The 20,130-nt window shown below is 45.0% G+C and overlaps 1 protein-coding gene and 1 long non-coding RNA gene across 6 annotated transcripts; one reads left to right on the top strand and one right to left on the bottom strand.

The window, feature by feature from the left end:
- Window positions 1-80: 80 nt before the first annotated feature.
- On the top strand, window positions 81-5,132 carry LOC128407671 (uncharacterized). 2 transcript variants are annotated; one of them, XR_008328853.1, is made up of 2 exons: window positions 81-157; window positions 4,675-5,132. It is a non-coding gene; the product is annotated as an uncharacterized LOC128407671 (long non-coding RNA). The 2 variants fall into 2 exon arrangements; XR_008328854.1 differs by having other exon boundaries at window positions 94-224.
- A 1,861-nt stretch (window positions 5,133-6,993) lies between these two features.
- On the bottom strand, window positions 6,994-18,570 carry C2H19orf67 (chromosome 2 C19orf67 homolog). 4 transcript variants are annotated; one of them, XM_053376320.1, is made up of 8 exons: window positions 17,317-18,570; window positions 14,318-14,619; window positions 13,078-13,219; window positions 11,015-11,115; window positions 9,977-10,162; window positions 9,624-9,746; window positions 7,208-7,725; window positions 6,994-7,153 (listed from the first exon to the last, which is right to left on the bottom strand). In XM_053376320.1, exons 2-7 carry the CDS (start codon window positions 14,593-14,595, stop codon window positions 7,551-7,553), a joined length of 1,005 nt encoding a protein of 334 aa, XP_053232295.1. In that variant the 5' UTR covers window positions 14,596-14,619; window positions 17,317-18,570; the 3' UTR covers window positions 6,994-7,153; window positions 7,208-7,550. The 4 variants fall into 4 exon arrangements, with proteins under 4 accessions (XP_053232295.1, XP_053232292.1, XP_053232293.1 ...); XM_053376317.1 differs by having other exon boundaries at window positions 13,078-13,222; window positions 17,317-18,569; XM_053376318.1 differs by lacking the exon at window positions 17,317-18,570 and adding an exon at window positions 15,956-17,310 and having other exon boundaries at window positions 13,078-13,222.
- Window positions 18,571-20,130: the final 1,560 nt, after the last annotated feature.

Here is a 20,130-nt window from a genome sequence, read left to right as displayed (position 1 = left end):
CTCTATACGAAACCGGCGGAAGGAAGCTTCGACTCGTCTTCGCGCCCGCCAATCAAAAGACGTCAGCGCTGCGCCATTGGCTGGATTGAGACCCGGCGATTGAGAAAGAGAATACAGATGGGAGAAGGGGGCTGAGCAAAGCTTCCAGAAATCTATGGTGAGATTGTAGGAGGAGACTCCGCCATTTTGGATGCTGGCGGGAGTCGTCGCAAGCCCTTTACTGTGTAGGTTTATTTTTTAGGCGCCCTTTTTCTCCGCATACATTTTATTATAGATCAAGGTCTGCCCCCCTGAACTGTTCGGAGGATGAGTAGGATTATAGTGCCATAAAATAAACGCTGCTGATGCAATCTTGCCCCTGCCATTGAACTCAAGGGGGCTTATTCCTGAGCAGGATTGTTTAAGGCTTACACTGAGTTTAGTGCTTCATGGGGCTACGAAAGCTCAAGTTGCAATAAAATCATGGCTTGTTCTCTGACCGCAGCAGGCTACTGCTAGCCCTCTATAATATATCTAGGGGTGGTGAGCCGTATGTGGTCAGGAAAAATGGAACAAGTACTGCTGTCTTGAGTGCCGAGTACATTGTATATACCAAGGCACAGGTGTCAATGAACTAAGGCTGTGTGCATAGACAGAGGGCCTTCTCGGTAGTGGCGCCCGCTCTGTGGAACGCCCTCCCATCAGATGTCAAGGAAATAAGCAGCTATCCTATTTTTAAAAGACATCTGAAGGCAGCCCTATTTAGGGAAGTTTTTAATATTTAATGCTGTATTGTTTTTAACACTGGACTGGGGGCCGCCCAGTGGCTTGGGAAACTCAGCCAGATGGGCAGGGTATAAATAAATTATTATTATTATTACCAGTTTAAAATGCAGCCAGGTTCCTTTTCTTAGTTTGGATCAAAGCTGGTTTGGGTGGGTGGGGGGAACACATCAAAATGCAGTATTTCATGGCTTTACAGCAGAATTCTTCAAGAAATTCAAAGAAACCCTGATGACCCCCATCCCTAAAACCTGGACTTCTTCCAAAATAGTCTCTATCCCAAAACCACTCAAAGATAGCCTCAGAGTAGAATCATACCACCGGATCTCTCATTGATAAACCAAGACTGCAAGACTAAAAAAAAATTTCCTACACAAATTAATAGCCCCAGACCAAACTGGCTTCGTCCCTGGTCTCAATATAACAGACCCCATTAGGAAATTACTGAATTTGATCGAACACAGCAAAGCAACTAAACTTCCACTGACGGTTATGTCCCTAGACCATGGCCCCCTTTCCAACCTTCCTGTGCCCCCCTAGACATAGCCAAGGGGGGCAGCTGCCCCCCAATAAGTACAAATCAATACAAATCTGAGGTTCTACTCCCCCTAGCAAGCACCTGCCCCCTAACAAAAATCCTGGCTATGCCCATGCCCTCCCCATCCTACCAGTAGAAAGGTAACTATTTAAATACTTTGTAGATAGAACATTTTTAAAATAATTTTTATAATTTATACAAAATACAATTACATAAAATAATATGAACATGATGAAATGTTGTTGAAGCAGAAAAACATGGTATCATAGAGCTGGAAGGGACCCCAAGGGTAATCTTTCTAGTGCAACCCCTTCAAGGAAACTCGGCTAAAACATCCCTGACATACAGCCATCCAACCTCTGCTTAGAAACCTCTAAGGACGGAGTCCACAACCTCTAGAGGGAGATCCATCTTGCATGTATTATAAAAAGTAATCAACACTTATGTGACCCCCTTTATTTGATTCAGTCCAAAAGGCGCACAGGGAGTTCTGTATATATTGGAAAATTTTAAAAAGCAAGTGATCCTCACTGACCTGGTGCAAAAAGATCTTGTCATCTGGAGAAGCCCTGGCTGCCTGGGAGTAAGGCCCACTGAACTCAGTGCGGCTTTCTTCTGATTAGACACTTGGTTATTTACTAGATACAAGTCAGCAGCCCCAGATGACCCCCCCCCCAGCTAGGCACTGGGGTGGATTGCACCCTGCACCTTGCAGAGTCAGGCCCAGGCTGCCACCAGACTCAGCACTGGTGGCAGCAACAAGCAGCTCCAGCTCGCCCATCCCTACCCAATGCCACCCAACCACTGCACCACACCACCTGGGGGTTCTGGATCGCAGACTTTACTAGACAAAACGAAAGCCTCAGTGATCGCCCTCTCGCATCAGAAGACTAGGACTGCACCAAGAAAATGCACATGGCAAAAAGGAGTGTGATAGATATAGATATGTATAATGAGATTTTTTTCCCCTTCACTTCTCACTTCCCTCTATGGTCCCCACACAGCATAAAACTTCCAGGCAAGCCAAAGGCCTATATCACCTAGCAGATTTCTACAAAACAGCAAACCCATATCAGCATAAGAAATACAAGACAAACTAGGGGACACCCAAATACCCTGGCTAACACACCACCAATTGCATGCCTTCTTAAACAATCCCTCTGCCTGGTTCCCTGTAACTTGGCTTCTCGCAATAGGGAACCGCCAGAAGGCCCTCGGCGCTGGACCTCAGTGTCCGGGTAGAACGATGGGGTTGGAGATGCTCCTTCAGATATATTGGACCGAGGCTGTTTAGGGCTTTAAAGGTCAGCACCAACACTTTGAATCGTGCTCAGAAACGTACTGGGAGCCAATGTAGGTCTTTCAAGACCGATGTTATGTGATCTCGGCGGCCGCTCCCAGTCACCAGTCTAGCTGCCGCATTCTGGATTAGCTGTAGTTTCTGGGTCACCTTCAAAGATAGCCCCACATGGAGCGCATTGCAGTAGTCCAAGCGGGAGATAACCAGAGCATGCACCACTCTGGCGAGGCAGTCCATGGGCAGATAGAGTCTCAGCCTGCGTACCAAATGGAGCTGATAAACAGCTGCCCTGGACACAGAATTGACTTGCACCTCCATGGACAACTGTGAGTCCAAAATGACTCCCAGGCTGCGCACCTGGTCCTTCAGGGGCACAGTTACCCCATTCAGGACCAGGGAGTCCCCCACCCCCGCCCCCCAAAAACAGTACTTCTGTCTTGTCAGGATTCAACCTCAATCTGTTAGCCGCCATCCATCCTCCAACCACCTCCAGACACTCACACAGGACCTTCACTGGTTCTGATTTGAAAGAGAGGTAAATCTTTAATAAAAATTTTTTAAAAAATTAAATGCAGTATTTCATAAGAAACCACAGGAAAGATGCGGGATAGATATGGATTGTGGCTATTGCGTACGCGGCTTGCCAAACCAGCATTTGGGTGGGAGCACACTGCATGGAGAATATACAGGGGTGTGTACACAGCATCAGTGGGGCACCTCTAAGTTAAGTACGCTCCATTTTGTACCAAAGAAGCTCTTTAAAGGCCAAATTAGTTTGGCATCTCCAGTAAAGTCCCCTCAAGATCCACCAGGATGAGCAGCTTAGAGTACAGCAGATCTTCAGTTTAGCTGGCTGATGCTCAGCTCAGCTGGAATTAAGTTCCCAACCCCAGCTCAGCTGAAGAGAGGCCAGCATAACTTGCTCAGCCAAGGCTAAGCCAAGGCTAGTGTAGATTCCCCACCCCACCCCCAAAGGATGCAACAGGGATGGGACCAGAGGGGGAGGGGGACTTTGGCCAGATCTGAACCAGTTCAGATCGTTCTGCCCAGACACTGAGGTCCAGCACCGAGGGCCTTCTGGCAGTTCCCTCGCTACGAGAAGCCAAGTTACAGGGAACCAGGCAGAGGGCCTTCTCAGTAGCGGCACCTGCCCTGTGGAACGCCCTCCCACTGGATGTCAAAGAGAAAAATAACTACCAAACTTTTAGAAGACATCTGAAGGCAGCCCTGTTTAGGGAAGCTTTTAATGTTTAATAGGTTATTGTATTTTAGTGTTCTGTTGGAAGCCACCCAGAGTAGCTGGGGAAACCCAGCCAGATGGGCGGGGTATAAATAATAAATTATTATTATTATTCAGCTTGGCCATATGACCTGGCAATCCAGCACAGAACACTATTTCAAAAGCTTGTTTTCCCTCTGCCAGGCTTAGGCAGAGCAGCTGCAGGAGCCCTGCTGTGGAATGGGGTTAGGGATCTTGTGTAACTTTATGCCAGCTTACCTTACACCAGCTTGCTTCACACCAGCTCCTTGAGCATAGTATTGCTCCCTTAGTGATGACTCACAGACATCAGGGAATTCATGTGCTATTTCATTAAAAACATTAATCCTCCCAAAAGCCAATCCATCGTGCAGAACCGTCTGTGCTATTTTTTTCACTGGAATGCATCCAGCTCTAATTGAGCCATTATTCAGCCTTCATTCTTGTGCTAAATGAAATACTATTTCCTGTGCTAAATGCAGTACTATTTCAGCCCACACTGGATGCTGGACTGGAAAGTCTGCCAAGCACTTAGCAGAAATTTCTAAGCCTGGTCACATCCCCTTTAAACCAGTCCCTTCCCACTGCAGCAGAATTAGGTGGCCTCAGATTGAAAACACCTGTCTGCCCTGTAGAACTAGCTTGACTGCACTTGGAACTACTTGATGCTTGGTTTTGCTTTTATAGCTGAAGAGTTTTTGCTTTGCAGATACAGATCTATATTGCAGATTATGTCGGCTGAGGTTGCTGTTCTTCATTGTTCAAAAAAAATAAATCCTGAACTGAAGCGAAGATAAATTCTTCTCTTTCTTCTAGCAGGTCCTGGTCCACAGCTTGTCCATTCCTTCACAACTGGATGAGCAACCTCAGAATTCTCCCCTCAAAACATGGAGAGTCTGCTCCCTGACAGGCATATCTTATAAAGGCTTAGCAAAGAGGGTTAATCTCTTTGATCATTTCACAAAGAGCGAACATTTGATGCTATAATAAAGACATAAAAAGTGTGGCTCTTATTTTGAGGCAGTGCAATATGGACAATGCCTGTGTACACATTCCTAAAAGAGCTACAATTCCCAGCAGCCTTAAGAAACTATGGTTCCCAATATACTTGGGACAGGGGGAGTCAAGTGCTTTAAATTGTGTTGAAGCCACATTCAAAATCTGGACACATCTTAGAGTAAACGCATCTCTCTTGCTTTGCGTTACACTGTAAGCAAAGGGATGTGGTTGTGGCAACTATATTGTCTTACTGTTCACTAAAGCATTTGATCTAATGTTTGTGTGTGTGTGTTTTCCTAAACTATTATGCTAAGCAAAGATGTGCAGACGTGGCACCCACAGGTGTTCTTTCTGTGTATCCCACTCTTGGAGCATCTTGGAGAAAGATGGAATTAGCTGTGTCTCTTTATACTACTGCTGGTTAAGGACACACTGAAGACACAAATGAAACTGTGAATCATGGGTGCTGTCCTTAGGGGAATTGTTGTGATCAATCAGCAATTTGGTTATTTTTTCCACGTGGAATAACATATCTTTGCAACTCTGAATTTCTGAATTCTATTGATGTTTATTTTAGTGTTTATATCGGTGCATGTTTTTTAACTGAGCACCAGTATAACCTAACTTTGAGATATACACTTTGGGCGCTAGATGGCAGGGCTTCTCTACTCCTATTTACCTCTGCCTTCTAACTGCCTTCTTTCTCCTTTCTGCGAAGGGCCCTTCTGCAGGTTTCCCTAATGTTTAACCAGGAATGCTGCTGGAGCAGGGATGGCCCTCTCCACCAGCTCCTCTATGTTGGCTGGCCTTCCCTGTTCTACAGGACCTCTTATTCCTCATACAATGGTTGTTTTAGTTGTGGGGTTTCAGGTGTGAAATTTTAAAAATCCTTCTTACCAAATCCCATCCATTATTATGGTAGATGAAGAAAATCCAGTTTTTCTGCAAACTGCCATGAGTTTCCAGGCATGGTTTGAAGGTGCTAGCACTGACTTATAAAATCTGCTGGTGACTTTTAGCATTGGCACAATTGTTTTCAATTATTGTTTTTCATGTTGATCTGGGTGGTTCTTTTAAAAAATGGATTAATGTATTTTATTGTTTTCTGTTAGAAGAAGAGGAGGAGGAGGAAGAAGAGTTTAGATTTGATATCCCACTTTATCACTACCTGGGAGGGAACCTTTGGGATGAAAGATGGGATATAACTGGAAATAAGAGTCTGGGAGCTGCGTCCCTAAGAGAACACTTCTGCTCCCATGAAACACCCAGCCTGCTTCCCCTGAGGTCTCTGGATTATATCCCATTCAAGCTTCCACCAAAGCAGGAAGTAAGAATAGGAGCAGTATACAAACATTGCTTTTGGCATTTGCTACAGAAGCTGACACAACAAGCAAAGCCTGTTTATGTTAATATTATTAACAGAAAATCCATATTTAGCGCTTGCATAAAAGTGATAGGATTTTTGAAGCTCTCAGATTTTTGAGTGGGGACAGAGACATGCTGAAACTCAGACCACCCCCTGGGACAGGCTGTTTCCATCACCACCTCAAAGCTCTGGAAGTTCATCCTCAGAAGGGTGCAAAGGCCCAGCTTTATGGGCTCGCTGGAACCACTGCAGGCATTTTTATATTGTCAAGTGTTTGAACATACAGTGGTACCTTGGGTTACAGACGCTTCAGGTTACATACTCTTCAGGTTACAGACTCCCTAACCCAGAAATAGTACCTCGGGTTAAGAACTTTGCTTCAGGATGAGAACAGAAATCGTGCTCCGGGGGCGCGGCAGCAGCGGAAGGCCCCATTAGCTAAAGTGGTGCTTCAGGTTAAGAACAGTTTCAAGTTAAGAATGGACCTCCAGAACGAATTAAGTACGTAACCAGAGGTACCACTGTATATTACTGCTGATTTATATATTTTTTTGGCCTATTTCTTGTTCTCTTATGTTAACTAAATCATGTTCTAGATCTGTTCTAAATATTTATTTAGACAGCTTTCTAATTTTGTGCACCACCCTAAACATTGTAAAAATGAATTGCCAAGACTGGAGCTGAAAGGTGAAAGGATATTGAATCTGATCGTCTCCAGCACCCTTCTACTTCTGAGAAAAGTTCCACACATCAGTAAAATTGAGCCTGAAAATAGTCACCACTTCTTTATTAAGAAAGCTATACATAGGCATTTTAAAAATAAAAAGCTTTCTAGATGTTCCCGCTTAGGTATTTCAGATACTTTGACCTGCCTTAAGCCACAAGTGACTAGAGCTCAGAGGGAAACAGGGAATTCAAAGGCAAATGTGACTTCCAGTTCTATCCTGTTGCACCTTGTAAGGAGGCACACGAGAGCCTCAGTACTTTGGTGATATGGCTTATCTCAAAGTGGGTTGTATCTGTTCAGTGGCCAGGCATAGGAAGCCAGCAGAGGAGCAGGCAAGTATATTCTTGTTCAAAAAATATCACTCACATCTCATTGCAAGCAGTGCAAGCACAAGAGAATTAACATTAGGAAGGGGGGGGGAGACCTCAAAATTTTTCAACTTCAACACAAAAATCCTAAACTGGCATATCTGCATGCCAATATTTAGCATGACCTCACAGTGCCTAATGTGAGGGTAGCATCTTATGCCACATATGTGACATTGGTGGTGGCAGGAGGCAGTGGGTTGCCCCTTGGTGGCATACCATGAAGGTATGTTTTTCACTGCACCTGTTCCCCTGAGCTCACCCAGCAAGAGGACTCGCGGTTCAGCAGACCGGCGCTCTGAGCACTGAGCATCTGCACCAAGAGGTCCGTGGCGAGCGTGTGGGAGGGTTCCTCAAACCCGATTGTCAGGAGCTGCTGGTAATCCCCCATGGGCTGGCGGCACAAGACCCTGTGGGAAGAAAAGGCAAAGGGGGGGGGGTGGCATTCCTGGCATCCGTGCTATTTTTAACGTCATTTGAAATTAGTTTGAACTCATCACTGCTTTTATTGTTTGGGGTCCTATATACCACAGTTGTGATTCAGTGGTACATAAATTGATTGATTGATATAAAAACCTAAACATCCAGTTCAGCCCCCTGATTTTAATGAGCAGTCACTACAGCATGGCTACAGAGGGTTGCCACTTTTGTTCTGACAAAATACAGGGTTGTGGGAGGGGGCGTTGTTATTATTATTTCCATCTGGTGCTGAAGTGACTTCAAAGCAATCCATTACAATCTATTGCGCGCCTAACAGGATGGCCCCTCTGGAATTTGTTACACACACAAAGACAAATTTGTAAATCTGTCTGTTTTTGGCTACCCAGAGCTTAAATACATGACCTTTCAAACACCCTTTAAAGCACATGCACTTGGAGAGGATCCCTAACTTGAGAGAGAGAGAGAGAGAGAGAGAGAGAGAGAGAGAGAGAAGACTTGAAATACAGGACAAAACTGTATCTATATAGGACATAAGCATTTTACATTGAAATACGGGACAACCGTGTATTATATAGGACAGGTGGCAATCCTACCGGCTACAGAAATACACAGGAAGGCATGTATAAAGCCACAGGGGAAGCCAATGTGGTCTCCTTCAGATACTTCGGACTACAACTCCCATCATCCCTGACCATTGGCTATGCTGGCTGGGCTGAAGGGACTTGTAGTCCAAAACATCTGAAGGGCACCTGGAATACCTTCACTCTGCATGTCACCTTGCACTTCAGCACACAGCTATGACTAAGCTACATTCCACATTTGCCACTGTCAGAGTGTGCCCCTTACGAGTACATCTTTTCTCAGAAGCAAGAGGAAATTCAGTGTGTTTGTGGTGTTGTTTTTATTTTCATGCTTGTTTCTTTGCATTCATTCTTACAGAAAGCACAAACCAGCATTCAGGCATCAGTCTTCAGTCATAATATTGAATCAAGTGCCAGGCATCAGCTGCACTTGTATTTACCATAGTAGAAAATGTGTGGGAAGTTTCAACCCACTCATCAGATAAGAGAGAAGCCGCTTGCCATGCACACATTTCAAGCTATATCCCACAATGCAGAAATGCCTTAAAATTACAACTGTGTTGGAAACTGGAACTGTTGTGATCCCTGGTTTAAAGTTCTTCCTGAATAACTTCCTGTTACATGTCTGGGAGGGTGCCAAAGATAGTGCAGACAGGAGCAAGTGTATTTTTCATAGCGTATGTGTCTGCTTCACTTTCAAAGCTTAAAATAGGGAAATGATGTTAGATGCTACAGCTGGGCATCTTTTCCAACAGTGTTTAAAAGAATCAAAGAATGAAGCCCATGATTTCTGAAAGAAAGGCACGTCCTGAAGTTAACTCGTGTTGCTTTAATAGATTAAATAGATTTTAATAGATTAATAGATTAAATAGATTAAATAGCTATTAGCTTTAATAGATTAAAGTGGTGTGCAGAAAGAAATAGTCTGGCAAGACTGCTGGTTGAAGGTAAGTGTAGGTTTTAAATGTGGCCAAGATAGCATGGGATAGTGTTAATCTATTGGCTCCGATTCATACTTGAAGAAGCAGGAAGGAAGTAAAGCCTGAAAGGAAGCAATCTGCTTTACCAACAAGTACTAAAGAGAGAAGAACAGGTTGTCTTTCTGTCTGTTGCCCCCACCAGATTCAGGTAGGTTATTGAAAGCTTTGGTGCACCCCCTGTCTTACTTGTTAGGAGATCTTGAGTATGCAATATTGCTTTGTAAACATAAAGCGCATTGGGAGACCACACAAGACTCAAGTCAGCCCACCGCTGTTCTAGACAGCACTTCCCTGCTGCATGCTTACCAGGAGAGCACATCGGAGCTGTGGTCACTGTCAGGCTCCAAAGGCACCCAGCGCCCAATGGACCAGAGCTTCTGCATCTTCGCTGTTGTCTCATCTCCTGTATCCCGGAAGCACAGGAAGTAGCTATAAGAGAAGGACAAGGTTGCAGTTAGGCAGTGAAGAATGGGGATGGCCAGTCAAGCAAGCCTCAGGAAAAGTGGCAGTGGAATAAAACCACACCAAGACCTGCATCAAGTCGCCTTGAAGTGGAGCAAAGGAATAAGGTGGGGAGGGGGGGGTCAGTGCCTGATATGGCTCTCCATTCAGGTCCCCTCCACCTACACCGCATATCTCCAGGGTGTCCTGCAACTCACTATTCTGTCCGGGGTGTTTGATTCCGGCAAGCAGAGCCTTCCAAGATATCGAGGTTCCAGCGCATCTTCTTATAGAGGTTGCGGGGAATATGGGCAGCTGTGTAGGGTGCTGGGATGCAATATCGGAAGATGGAAACTTGTCGCAACTCATTCAGCCAAAACTTTCCACAGAAGAAGCATGAGACACTGGTAGTGATTGACAGACAGACAGGTAAGAGCAGCTGTGCGTGAGATCGGATATAGAGCACATAACTTACAAAACACATGCAAAAAGCTAATGATTACATTTTCCAGTTAAACCAGTTTTCCAGATGATTTGCAAATATAAAGCTAGATTGCTATAACTGAATGTTGGGTTTGAAATATATCTGCCAGAAACTGAGACCCAAAGCTAAACAATTGGGGAGAGATGTGGGAGGACAATGTAAAATAATAATAATATTGAATATATTTTGAAAGGGACTTCATTTTTAAACCTGCTATTTGAAAAAAAAATCTAACTGGAAGACCTTATTGGTACAAAGAATCTCCTCCTGCCTTTGGACCAAATCTTGTGTGCTTCATGGTATGCAGAGAGCTGATTTATTTCAATGCTGTGCATTCTATTATTTAAAAATTAATATTGTTTGGCATTTATAGACTGCAGGTTGGATCCAACGTAGACCTAAGTGAAAGCCACTTGGCAGTATAGTTGTTCCACTGGTGAAATGTTTTACGCCAGTAGAGTATTGCTGTGTAACTGAATGCATAAGCAGGTTGCTGGCGACTTCATTGCACAATAGATTGCACAATCTGTTGTGCAAATATAACCACCTATCAATTAAAACCATCAAGCAGCACTAGCTCAAAAATTAACAAAAGCTGCATGGAACTAATAAAACAGGACTAAAAGCCAGCAAGGGGAAAAACAAAATGGTTGTAAGAGCCAAACTCTAGTGACTAGCAGGCACCAATTCCAGAGCAACCTGCTCCTCCTAGCACTCTGGGGCCACTTGTGCCACACTTAGGCACATGCAAGTCTTTGAGACTGTCTCCTACCTGAATGGGTCAGTGTCTTCTAAAGAGACAAAGCTGAAAGAAGCATACATCAGAACCAGTTGCTCAAGCTGGCAGGCCAACTGCTGGGAGATCTCCAGGAGCTGTGGGGGAAAGTGCAGAATTGCAAATTCAGGATGCACAATCTTAGCTGATTGGGAGTTTGGGCACAACAAATCCACTTCCCCAAAAGTTTAGACTTTTTGCAGTAAGGAAAGTGACAGGCGAAATGCTCTGGAGCATGTGGGATTTGACACAACATCATCTAACCTCCTTGCAAGCAAATTGGGATGGGTGCTTAATAAACAGGTTGTGTGGAAGTGCCCCAAAGGCTTGAAAGGGCAAGTTCTTGAGTAGTGGGAAGTGAGAGAAGAGACCTCTGTCCTTCTGGCTGGAAAATCCCAGACATGCCCTTAAGGGTGAAATGTTTTGTGCCAGCCAAGCTCTTCATACCTGGATTTGTTTATTTAATTATTATAAAGGTATATATCTACCTTTCTAATGCATATATATTATTCAAGACAGTGTATAGTAATTATAATTACAGCAGAAAAATACAATGATAAACATGAATGTAAAAATAAAATACAGTAACAGAGACAGGCATGGCTGATCAAAGTCAGTCTTCAGTAAAAGGCACTTTGACCTTCAGCCTGCCCAAATGAAAACAGAAGGCTGCCAGAGAGGAGGAGGAGGTCTTCTAGATTTCATGAGGCAAGCTGTTCCACTGGTGCGGCTACTGAGAAAGCCCTATCCTTTGTCCCAAGAGCCATCCTTACACAATGGATGAGTATCTGCCAGAAGCACAGAGGGTGGGAAACACAACTAAGTCCAACAGAATTTCACCCTTGGTCAGCTATGAGTTTGCTGACAACAGACAGTAAAGGAAAGTGGGTGAGAGTTCATCCCTTTAGTCTGCCTCAGATCTTTGACCAACCCAGTTGCTGACCTTTAATAATAATTAAAAATAAAAATAATTATTATTTTTACCCTGCCCATTTGACTGGGTTGCCCCAAACACTCTGGGCAGCTTTCAACAGGATATACAAAAACAAAACAAAACAAAACAAACAAACAAACAAACAAACAGAATATCACACATTAAAAGCCCTTGTACTGAAGTGTATTCCTCCAGATTGTATTGGGGGTCTCAGCTATCCCTGCTCTTTGTGGATGTAGGAATCAAATATCACGTGCTAAGGTCATATTCCCTTTTCCCATTTAACATATATTGTGTTTAGCAAAAAACCTGCTAGATTCCTTCCTTTCTAAAAGCCCAGCATAGAAATCAGAGTTATAGTTATACCAAAACTATGGGTGGTATTCTGTTAACAAGTCCAATCAGCCCAAGGGTTTATGCTTGCCCAGCAGGGTTTCCCTCCCCTCTCCTTCCCCTGCATGCGGCCTGTGCCCTCTCCAAATCTGCTCCGCAGGGTTGGTGAAACAACAGAGAGAATGTCCCATGGCACAAGGAGAAATCTTTCTTGAAGGAGCTACTTAGTGCTACATTGAATTCCATCCTAATGCTCTTCCGATTTCACTGATTGCCCACTTCACCCTGAAATACCTTGTTTCCGTAGATTTCTTCTTCCCAAACTACACACAGTTGTAATGGGAAAACAATCTATTTGCACAGTTGCTTCAATGAGTAATATGAGATTTATTATTATTTTAAGCAGAAGAGAAAAGACTCTACAACTGTGAAGAAGAAAGGGAAGGGCATTGGCCAAGGATGGGCTGGATGCTGACTAGAAAATTCAGGTGCAATTTTGGAATGCCAGACAATAAAGTTTGATTGCGAAGGGGAGGAGGGAGCCCGGATTCAAAAGAGACTTTTAGTGTTAATTTCAGTTCTTTTTCCAGAGCCAAAGATTGTAGCCTTTTGATTCCAAGCACTTCTTCCATAGAGCCTCCTCCCCCTCCCCACTTTTTTTTTTTTGGCCTTTTTAGATCAGTTCTGCAAAGGTGCAAACAGAATGTCATGTAAGCTTTTTGAGCCAGTTTAGATGAAGCGACCAGTTTAGATGAATCCTCTATGGGGATTTCCCTCCTTGGCCCAGACTCACGCGCCTCCTCACTGCTTCCTGTGGGGGTCTTAAATAAGGAGTGCAGCTTCGCGCTGTGGATTCCAGGTAGTGGAAGTAAGGCTGGCACATCTGCAGGAACGTGGGCATGGCTTTGGCAAATTGCTCCTTCTGCATTCTGTCTCTGCTGAAAATAGGAGGCCCACAATATGGTCATCACACAGGGAGGAAATGCAGCGACTCTCTTTGCTCTCCACTCCAAGCCCCTCTTCTTGCTGGGCACATGCTAGACCCACACTGCATATTCTGCTACTGGGGAAGTGCAACATGGCCACAACCCAGGGCTGACTTGAGGATTCTGGCACCGTCCGGCTGTAAAACTAGACTGGACAGCCCCTTGGCTTGCTATCTCTCTGGCAATAATGTAGTATGGAAACTTCATTCCCAAGCAGCCCATCAACTAAAGGGTGACCCAATAAGCCCTGTGCATTTTCCAGGTCGGTCCAGGTACAGTGGTACCTTGGGTTACACACGCTTCAGGTTACATACGCTTCAGGTTACAGACTCCGCTAACCCAGAAATAGTACCTCGGGTTAAGAACTTTGCTTCAGGTTGAGAACAGAAATCGTGCTCTGGCGGCACGGCGGCAGCAGGAGGCCCCATTAGCTAAAGTGGTGCTTCAGGTTAAGAACAGTTTCAGGTTAAGAACAGACCTCCAGAATGAATTAAGTACTTAACCCGAGGTACCACTGTATTTCCCCTGATCAATTTGGCCTAATTGGGGGGGGGGTCCCAAGAAGAGGGCAAGCCCCTGGAGGAGGAAAACTGGGTGTGTAAGTTTCTCTCTCTCTCTCTCTCTCTCTCTCTCTCTCTCTCTCTCTCTCACACACACACACACACACACACACACACACACACACCACACTGGGAGATTAAGAGTTCTCCATTACATTTGCCACTTAGCCAGAATCCAAAGGGTACACAGGAACTCACTCAAAATCAAGCCCCACTAAAGCAGAGATTCAGCAACCAGAAAATTTGAGGGGATCTAAAATTTTGGGTTTCGTAGTTAATGGAGCTACCTTAGACATCACTCTGCCCTAGGACTAGGCCAGCCAGCCAACCAGCCAGCCTCCCTCTTTCAAGTCCCCGCTCCTCCCTAATCTGCAGTGGCTTCATAATTACAGTCGCCTCAAAGTGTCTCCCCAGCAAACATGTGGCCTGCCCAGATTGCCCAAAGACTGCCCACCTCCTCCCCAGCCCTGACTCAGCCCCCTGCCACCTGTACAGCAGGTACGTCTGGAAGTCCTCTGCTTTCTTCAGCAAATACTTGAGCTTTTCCGTAATGGGAGCCAGGAGTTTCTCCAAAGTTACGTTCATTTCTCCAGGCGACTCTGGCTGGGGTGGGGCGCTGCTCATCCAGTGGGTCTCTGCTGTGGGAGTGGAGATCAGGCAGAGCCCAGGGCTGTGAGGACTGAGGCTCAGGGTGCCTTCAGGGCTGGAAGAGGGAACATCCAGTGAGCCATCAGGGAGACAACTGTAGCCTTGCTTGCTGGCCATCTTCAATGACCAGCCTCAGGGAAACTGCCAAGAGAAAGGAAGAAAGTTAAGCGTCAGGACAGCTTACCCATTCCCAAAAGGGCTTTGGGTTTCTAGACCAGTCCTTTGCCCAAGCTCCCCTGTTAGAGCCAGTGAGGTGTAGGGGATAGAGTCCAGTGTTCAAATCCTGCTCTCCTCATGAAGTTCACTGGGTGACATGTGGCTATTTGTCTTATCTCAGTATGTAGAACCTGTGCATACTGTTCTGAACATCTAGTAGTGTTACAAATGGGTTAGACGTTTGGCATTTTTATTATGTGTTTCTTACAAAAGATATGCGGGCAGACATGCAATAATTGGGATCCTTTATATTTTATTTGTTAGAGATTTCTTACCCTCCCCTTACAATAAGGTCCAAGGACGGCTTACAACAATTAAGCACACTATTATTAAAACAAATAAAACAGTTAAGAGCATAAAACAATAAATGTGCAAAAACAAATAAAAACAGTTCCATATGTTTTTTTAAAACCCAATTAAAAACAGTTCAGTTTATAAAAAATTAAAAGGAGCTCCAGTACAGATGCAGACTGAGATAAAGATCAGACAAATTCAGGAAGGATCAGGCTGCCCATGGCTCTGGGCTTTGGTGGTTCCAGCACCAAAGGCAGAATGCCTCCAAATACTAGTTCCTGGGGAACCAGGCTGCTCAGGTGATGCTAGTGGGCTTTCCACAGGCATTTAGGTGACCACTGTGGGAAAGAGGGTGCAGATAGACAGGCCTTCAGTATGATCTAGCAGGGCTCCCCTTATGCTCTTAAAATTGCTTTAGAAATGGCGACTGCAACAAAATGTTTCAGTGTATCCCCCCCACCCTTCACCCGGAGTCCTTGTCTAGTCAGAATGAAACAAGGAGCTTTGTAGGTCTCTGATGGGGGTGAACCTCAGGAGTGGAAGTATACCCTTTTCCCACAGCCCAACTTCTAACACTTTGCCTGTGTTGCTATATGACCCTAGAGGCCTGAATGACTCACACCTGGGCATTTGATAGCTGCTGTTGTAAGATTGGGGCTTGGTCATGAGAGGGTTAATAGACTGCTACAGGAACTGTTGGGAACTTTCTGAATGTTGGTGGACAATTCATTTGTTAGGGAAATTACAGGTAAATGTCACACAATGAGAAGGAGCTAACCGGAAGATAGGCGAGAGTCATTTTGGCCAAAGGCATCCTTTTCTGTCTCCTCTAATCTAATCTGTGTCTGGGAAAGGGAACAAAGGAGGTGGGCTGAGGTTAGACTGAGGTCAGGGGAGACACACAGGGAGAAGGCTGAGCTGAGGTTTTTGGGCTGCTTAAGCATTTCTGGGGATCTGACGTGGGTACCTTGGCATTTGCTTTGTTGGCATCTTTGTGCGGTCTGCCTTTACCTATCAGTTTGTAAATAAACTCAAGTATTAGTCTCCAAAGCAGAACCCACCTTTAAATGACAATTCTGGAACTTGGGAGAAAAGCTCTAGCATGAAAGTGCTCAACTGAAACTAATTAAAAAGTTTAATTCTATTCATTTGGGTCTGAATTGAGACAATGGCTTCCTGTCCCTGTGCAAGTGCTCATTTACTCAGGTGATTCTGTCGTCACCAATTATCACTGCTGCTATGATAGGCCATTTTGCGAGCATTTACATTATGCTTGAATTGTCACAGAGTGTACTTGTTACATTCTATTCTGCTGCCATTTAATGCCTGCCTTTACACACACAGCCCTTTGCATTAGGAGTGGTGAGCCGGGCCAAAATGGTGAGTAGGACAAAAGTTGATAGGGTATAGGGCCTCACACAGAGACTGCCATTTCTCCCTGCTGGCAGGCAGCAAAATAAAGCAATCAGAGCAGCAAACAGGTAGGAACTGCTTCCTATCATTGTATTTTCATACTAGTAAATGGCTAACCGGTTGAATTGCTGCCTTTCATACAGCTGTTAAAGGAACAATAATGGATAAGGTTGTCAGTGGCTGCCACCTATGATGGCTGTGCTCTGTCTTCATAATCTACCTCAATACTTGATTACTGCAATGCACTCAGTGTGGAGCTACCCTTGGACCTGGTCCAGAAGCTGTAGCTGTGGCTCGACTGTTAGTGGGGACAGACTACTACCACCAGCACATAATTCCAGTGCTGAAAAGCTTGTACTGGCTGCCTATACATTAATGGGCCAAGTATTAACTGACAAGGCCCCTAATAACTTGGGTTCAGGATATCCTTACTTAGGGGCAGACATTGGTAATCTTTGGTAACATGGCACCCTGTGCGAGGCCAAAATTGGACACCTCCAAATGGATCTTCTCAATTTTGTGCCCCCTTAGCTTGGGGGAAACTACCTATATTGTCCTAAATCAAGCACTGCCTTATTTCTTATATTCTGGAGATATCACTGTGATCTTTCCGGGGGGGGGGTGTCTCCGTTAGTAGTCCCCCATGGTTCAGAGGAATGGTTCGTCTCCACCAGGAGTCATGCGAGGGTCCAGTTCTGTGGAACTCACTCCTGACTGAAAATCAGACAATTTCCTTCCTTGTTGAACCTGCTTTCTGCTTCAGCAGGCATTTTAAGTTGTTTGTGCTATCTATGGTTTTCAGACTGATAGATTCTTTTAGTGATTGTGGTGGGGGAAAGCAGGCTAGAAATATTGGAAATAAATAAAATATGCAAATCCCCCAATTTTAATGCCTGCCCCCTCTACAATACTCACTACAAGGTGTCAGAAGCCTGAAGAGGCCAATGCCCTCGCCTCCCTTTAAGATGGGTGTTTTTTTAACTGACTTCCTAACATTCTATGTTCAACTGCTCTCAACCATAGAGTTAAATCAATAGGCCTGCATAAGCTTCTGGTTTCTTTGCAGCCTCCTGCCCTCCCACCTGCCCGCTCCATCTCTGTAGGATTATGGAGCAGTAGATATCTTTGTGTAGGTTGGGAACCTGTTGAAGAAAATGGAGACGTACCTGTAGCAGACACAGAGTAGTCCACACACTGCTAAGGTTATAACTGTGATGGCCCCACACTTGGCCAATCTGGACTTTTCTAGAAAGCTATGACCATCAGGGTTCACCTGGAGGGGGCCCATCCCAGCCAATAGCCTTTTTGCCACCTCTGGTGGCAACATGTTCTACCCAGGCAGGGCTTCCTCCTCCTCATTTCAGAATCCAGAACAGGTGACACAATCTTAGTGATGAGAAAGGCTAGACGTATGGCTGCTTGTGGAACACTCTTCAAGAATGCAAGTGCACAGCTAAGAAACCCGTTTTCTCCTTTGAGTGTCAACATATTGTCCCTGCCGTGGCTGAACAGCACACGTTATTGTATGGAAGAAGGCTGGGTAATCCTGAATCCTTCAGTCACACATTTACACACTCTGCATCCTACTGTTCCTGCACTAAAACAGAATAGCTTCACCCAGCACCACCTAATAACTGAATTATAAAAAAGGAAGTTCTCTCTGAACAATATGACAAATACCTTCATGGTCTGTTTGTATTCACTGCAGCTTTCCAAAGGTTCACAGCCGGGACTTGAGAGTTATCAGCTTCACCATAACTATAAAGCACTAAAGGCCAAAGTAAACATTACATACAAATGTATGCAATAAAACTGTGGTGCATGGAGTTTTTTAAAGCAACAAGTTGCTTTAGGGGGAGGCAGCTTAGAGCACCGGGGGAAGGAAGTGCTGAATTTCTTTTCCCCACCCAGTCTTTCTCTGCTGCAATCAGCCACTACTGCCCCAATCAGCTGCAGCTCCTCCTAGAATCCAGGTGTGCTTGCAAGGATAAATACATGTTTGGAACTCCATGATAGGAGCCCCTCATTTGGAATGAAGAAGTGGCAACATTTCCTCCACCTGCTGAAAATCCTCTCTGAAGTTGCTTTCCTCTTTAAAAATCAGAACAGAGAGGCTTTGTTACTCCCACGTCTTGGTATGTGGCACCTAGATTGGCTCTAAGTAAAAAGAGATTGATTCCTCTGGCCACAGATTGAAATTTACAGCAAAGGGCCAACTCTATTCTCTCAATGATCTATCAACTTCATGTTTAGGTAACAGGTCTAAATAAGATCAACAGCAACTATCCTGGGATACATTTAGATCCAGCAGGAAGGCAGAAGTGGGAAAAGGCAGACATGGAGCTAAACTCATGACCAGGGCCATGCACCCTAGCAGGCATTGTTCATGTGCTTATGCTCTGCACATGTGATGCATGCTGGTTGGCACTCTTGTAGTGTTTGTTTGCATAGGTAACATGCAGCCATCAGACAACGTGGTGAGGGAGCTGCATTGAGAAACTGGAGGCTGGAGCTGTGTGTGCCCTGTACCTGCCTCAGCTAGACTGCTACCTCCAGGAGTGATGGAGAATTCTGCTTTTATCAGGTGTTGGCAGTTTAGTTCACTTGGATTCTGGACATGGGGGGTGGACACATTTTCCTTTACTTTCAAAAGCAAAATGCTTTGGAGAAGTAGTGAGGATGTCAGAGGATTCAGACTGGAAAAAAGGGGGGGCCGAATTGCTAATTGATGTTTGCTTATTTACCCAACTGGAAGTAAACAAGATTTGCATTCACTGTTGTTATAGTTTTAAGCCTGCATATATACCGTATTTTTCGCTCGATAACACGCACCTGACCATAACACGCACATAGTTTTTAGAGGAGGAAAACAAGAAAAAAAATTCTGAATGAAACAGTGGATGTATCATTTTTGTGCTTCATGCTGCGGCCACAGACATGTGATTTGATGGTGAGTTTGGGGTAGCCCAATGCAAAGATCCTGAGGATCCATGTGGATCCATGCTTTGTAACCACGTTTTTGCACCATTGCAGCCCCAGGCAACAGTGGGTGCGTGATTTTTTTGGTGCAGGCTGTAGCCATGGACATGCTATGTGATCTGATGGTGAATTTGGGGTGACCCAATGCAAAGATCCTGAGGATCCATGTGGATCCATGCTTTGTAACCACGTTTTTGCACCATTGCAGCCCCAGGCAACAGTGGGTGCGTGATTTTTTTGGTGCAGGCTGTAGCCATGGACATGCTATGTGATCTGATGGTGAATTTGGGGTGACCCAATGCAAAGATCCTGAGGATCCATGTGGATCCATGCTTTGTAACCACGTTTTTGCACCATTGCAGCCCCAGGCAACAGTGGGTGCGTGATTTTTTTGGTGCAGGCTGTAGCCATGGACATGCTATGTGATCTGATGGTGAATTTGGGGTGACCCAATGCAAAGATCCTGAGGATCCATGTGGATCTGTGCTTTGTAACCATGTTTTTGCACCATTGCAGCCCTGTTTTTGCATCAGATCATTGCTATGTGATCTGATGGTGAATTTGGGGTGACTCAATGCAAAGATCCTGAGGATCCATGTGGATCCGTGATTGGAACCACGTTTTAAGTAGGGAGGGAAGGAAAAACATAGAAGCGACAAGGAGAGGGGTGTGCAGAGAAGCAGCTGGCTAAGAATGCAGGAGAGGGGTTTTACCGGAGGGAGGAAAGGAAGGCAAATGTCCCCCCCCCAC

Source organism: Podarcis raffonei, chromosome 2 (genome assembly GCF_027172205.1).
Source record: "Podarcis raffonei isolate rPodRaf1 chromosome 2, rPodRaf1.pri, whole genome shotgun sequence".
Lineage (NCBI taxonomy): Eukaryota > Metazoa > Chordata > Lepidosauria > Squamata > Lacertidae > Podarcis > Podarcis raffonei.
The sequence above is the reverse complement of the archived record's forward strand: the minus strand, read 5'-3'. Positions and strand labels throughout refer to the sequence as shown.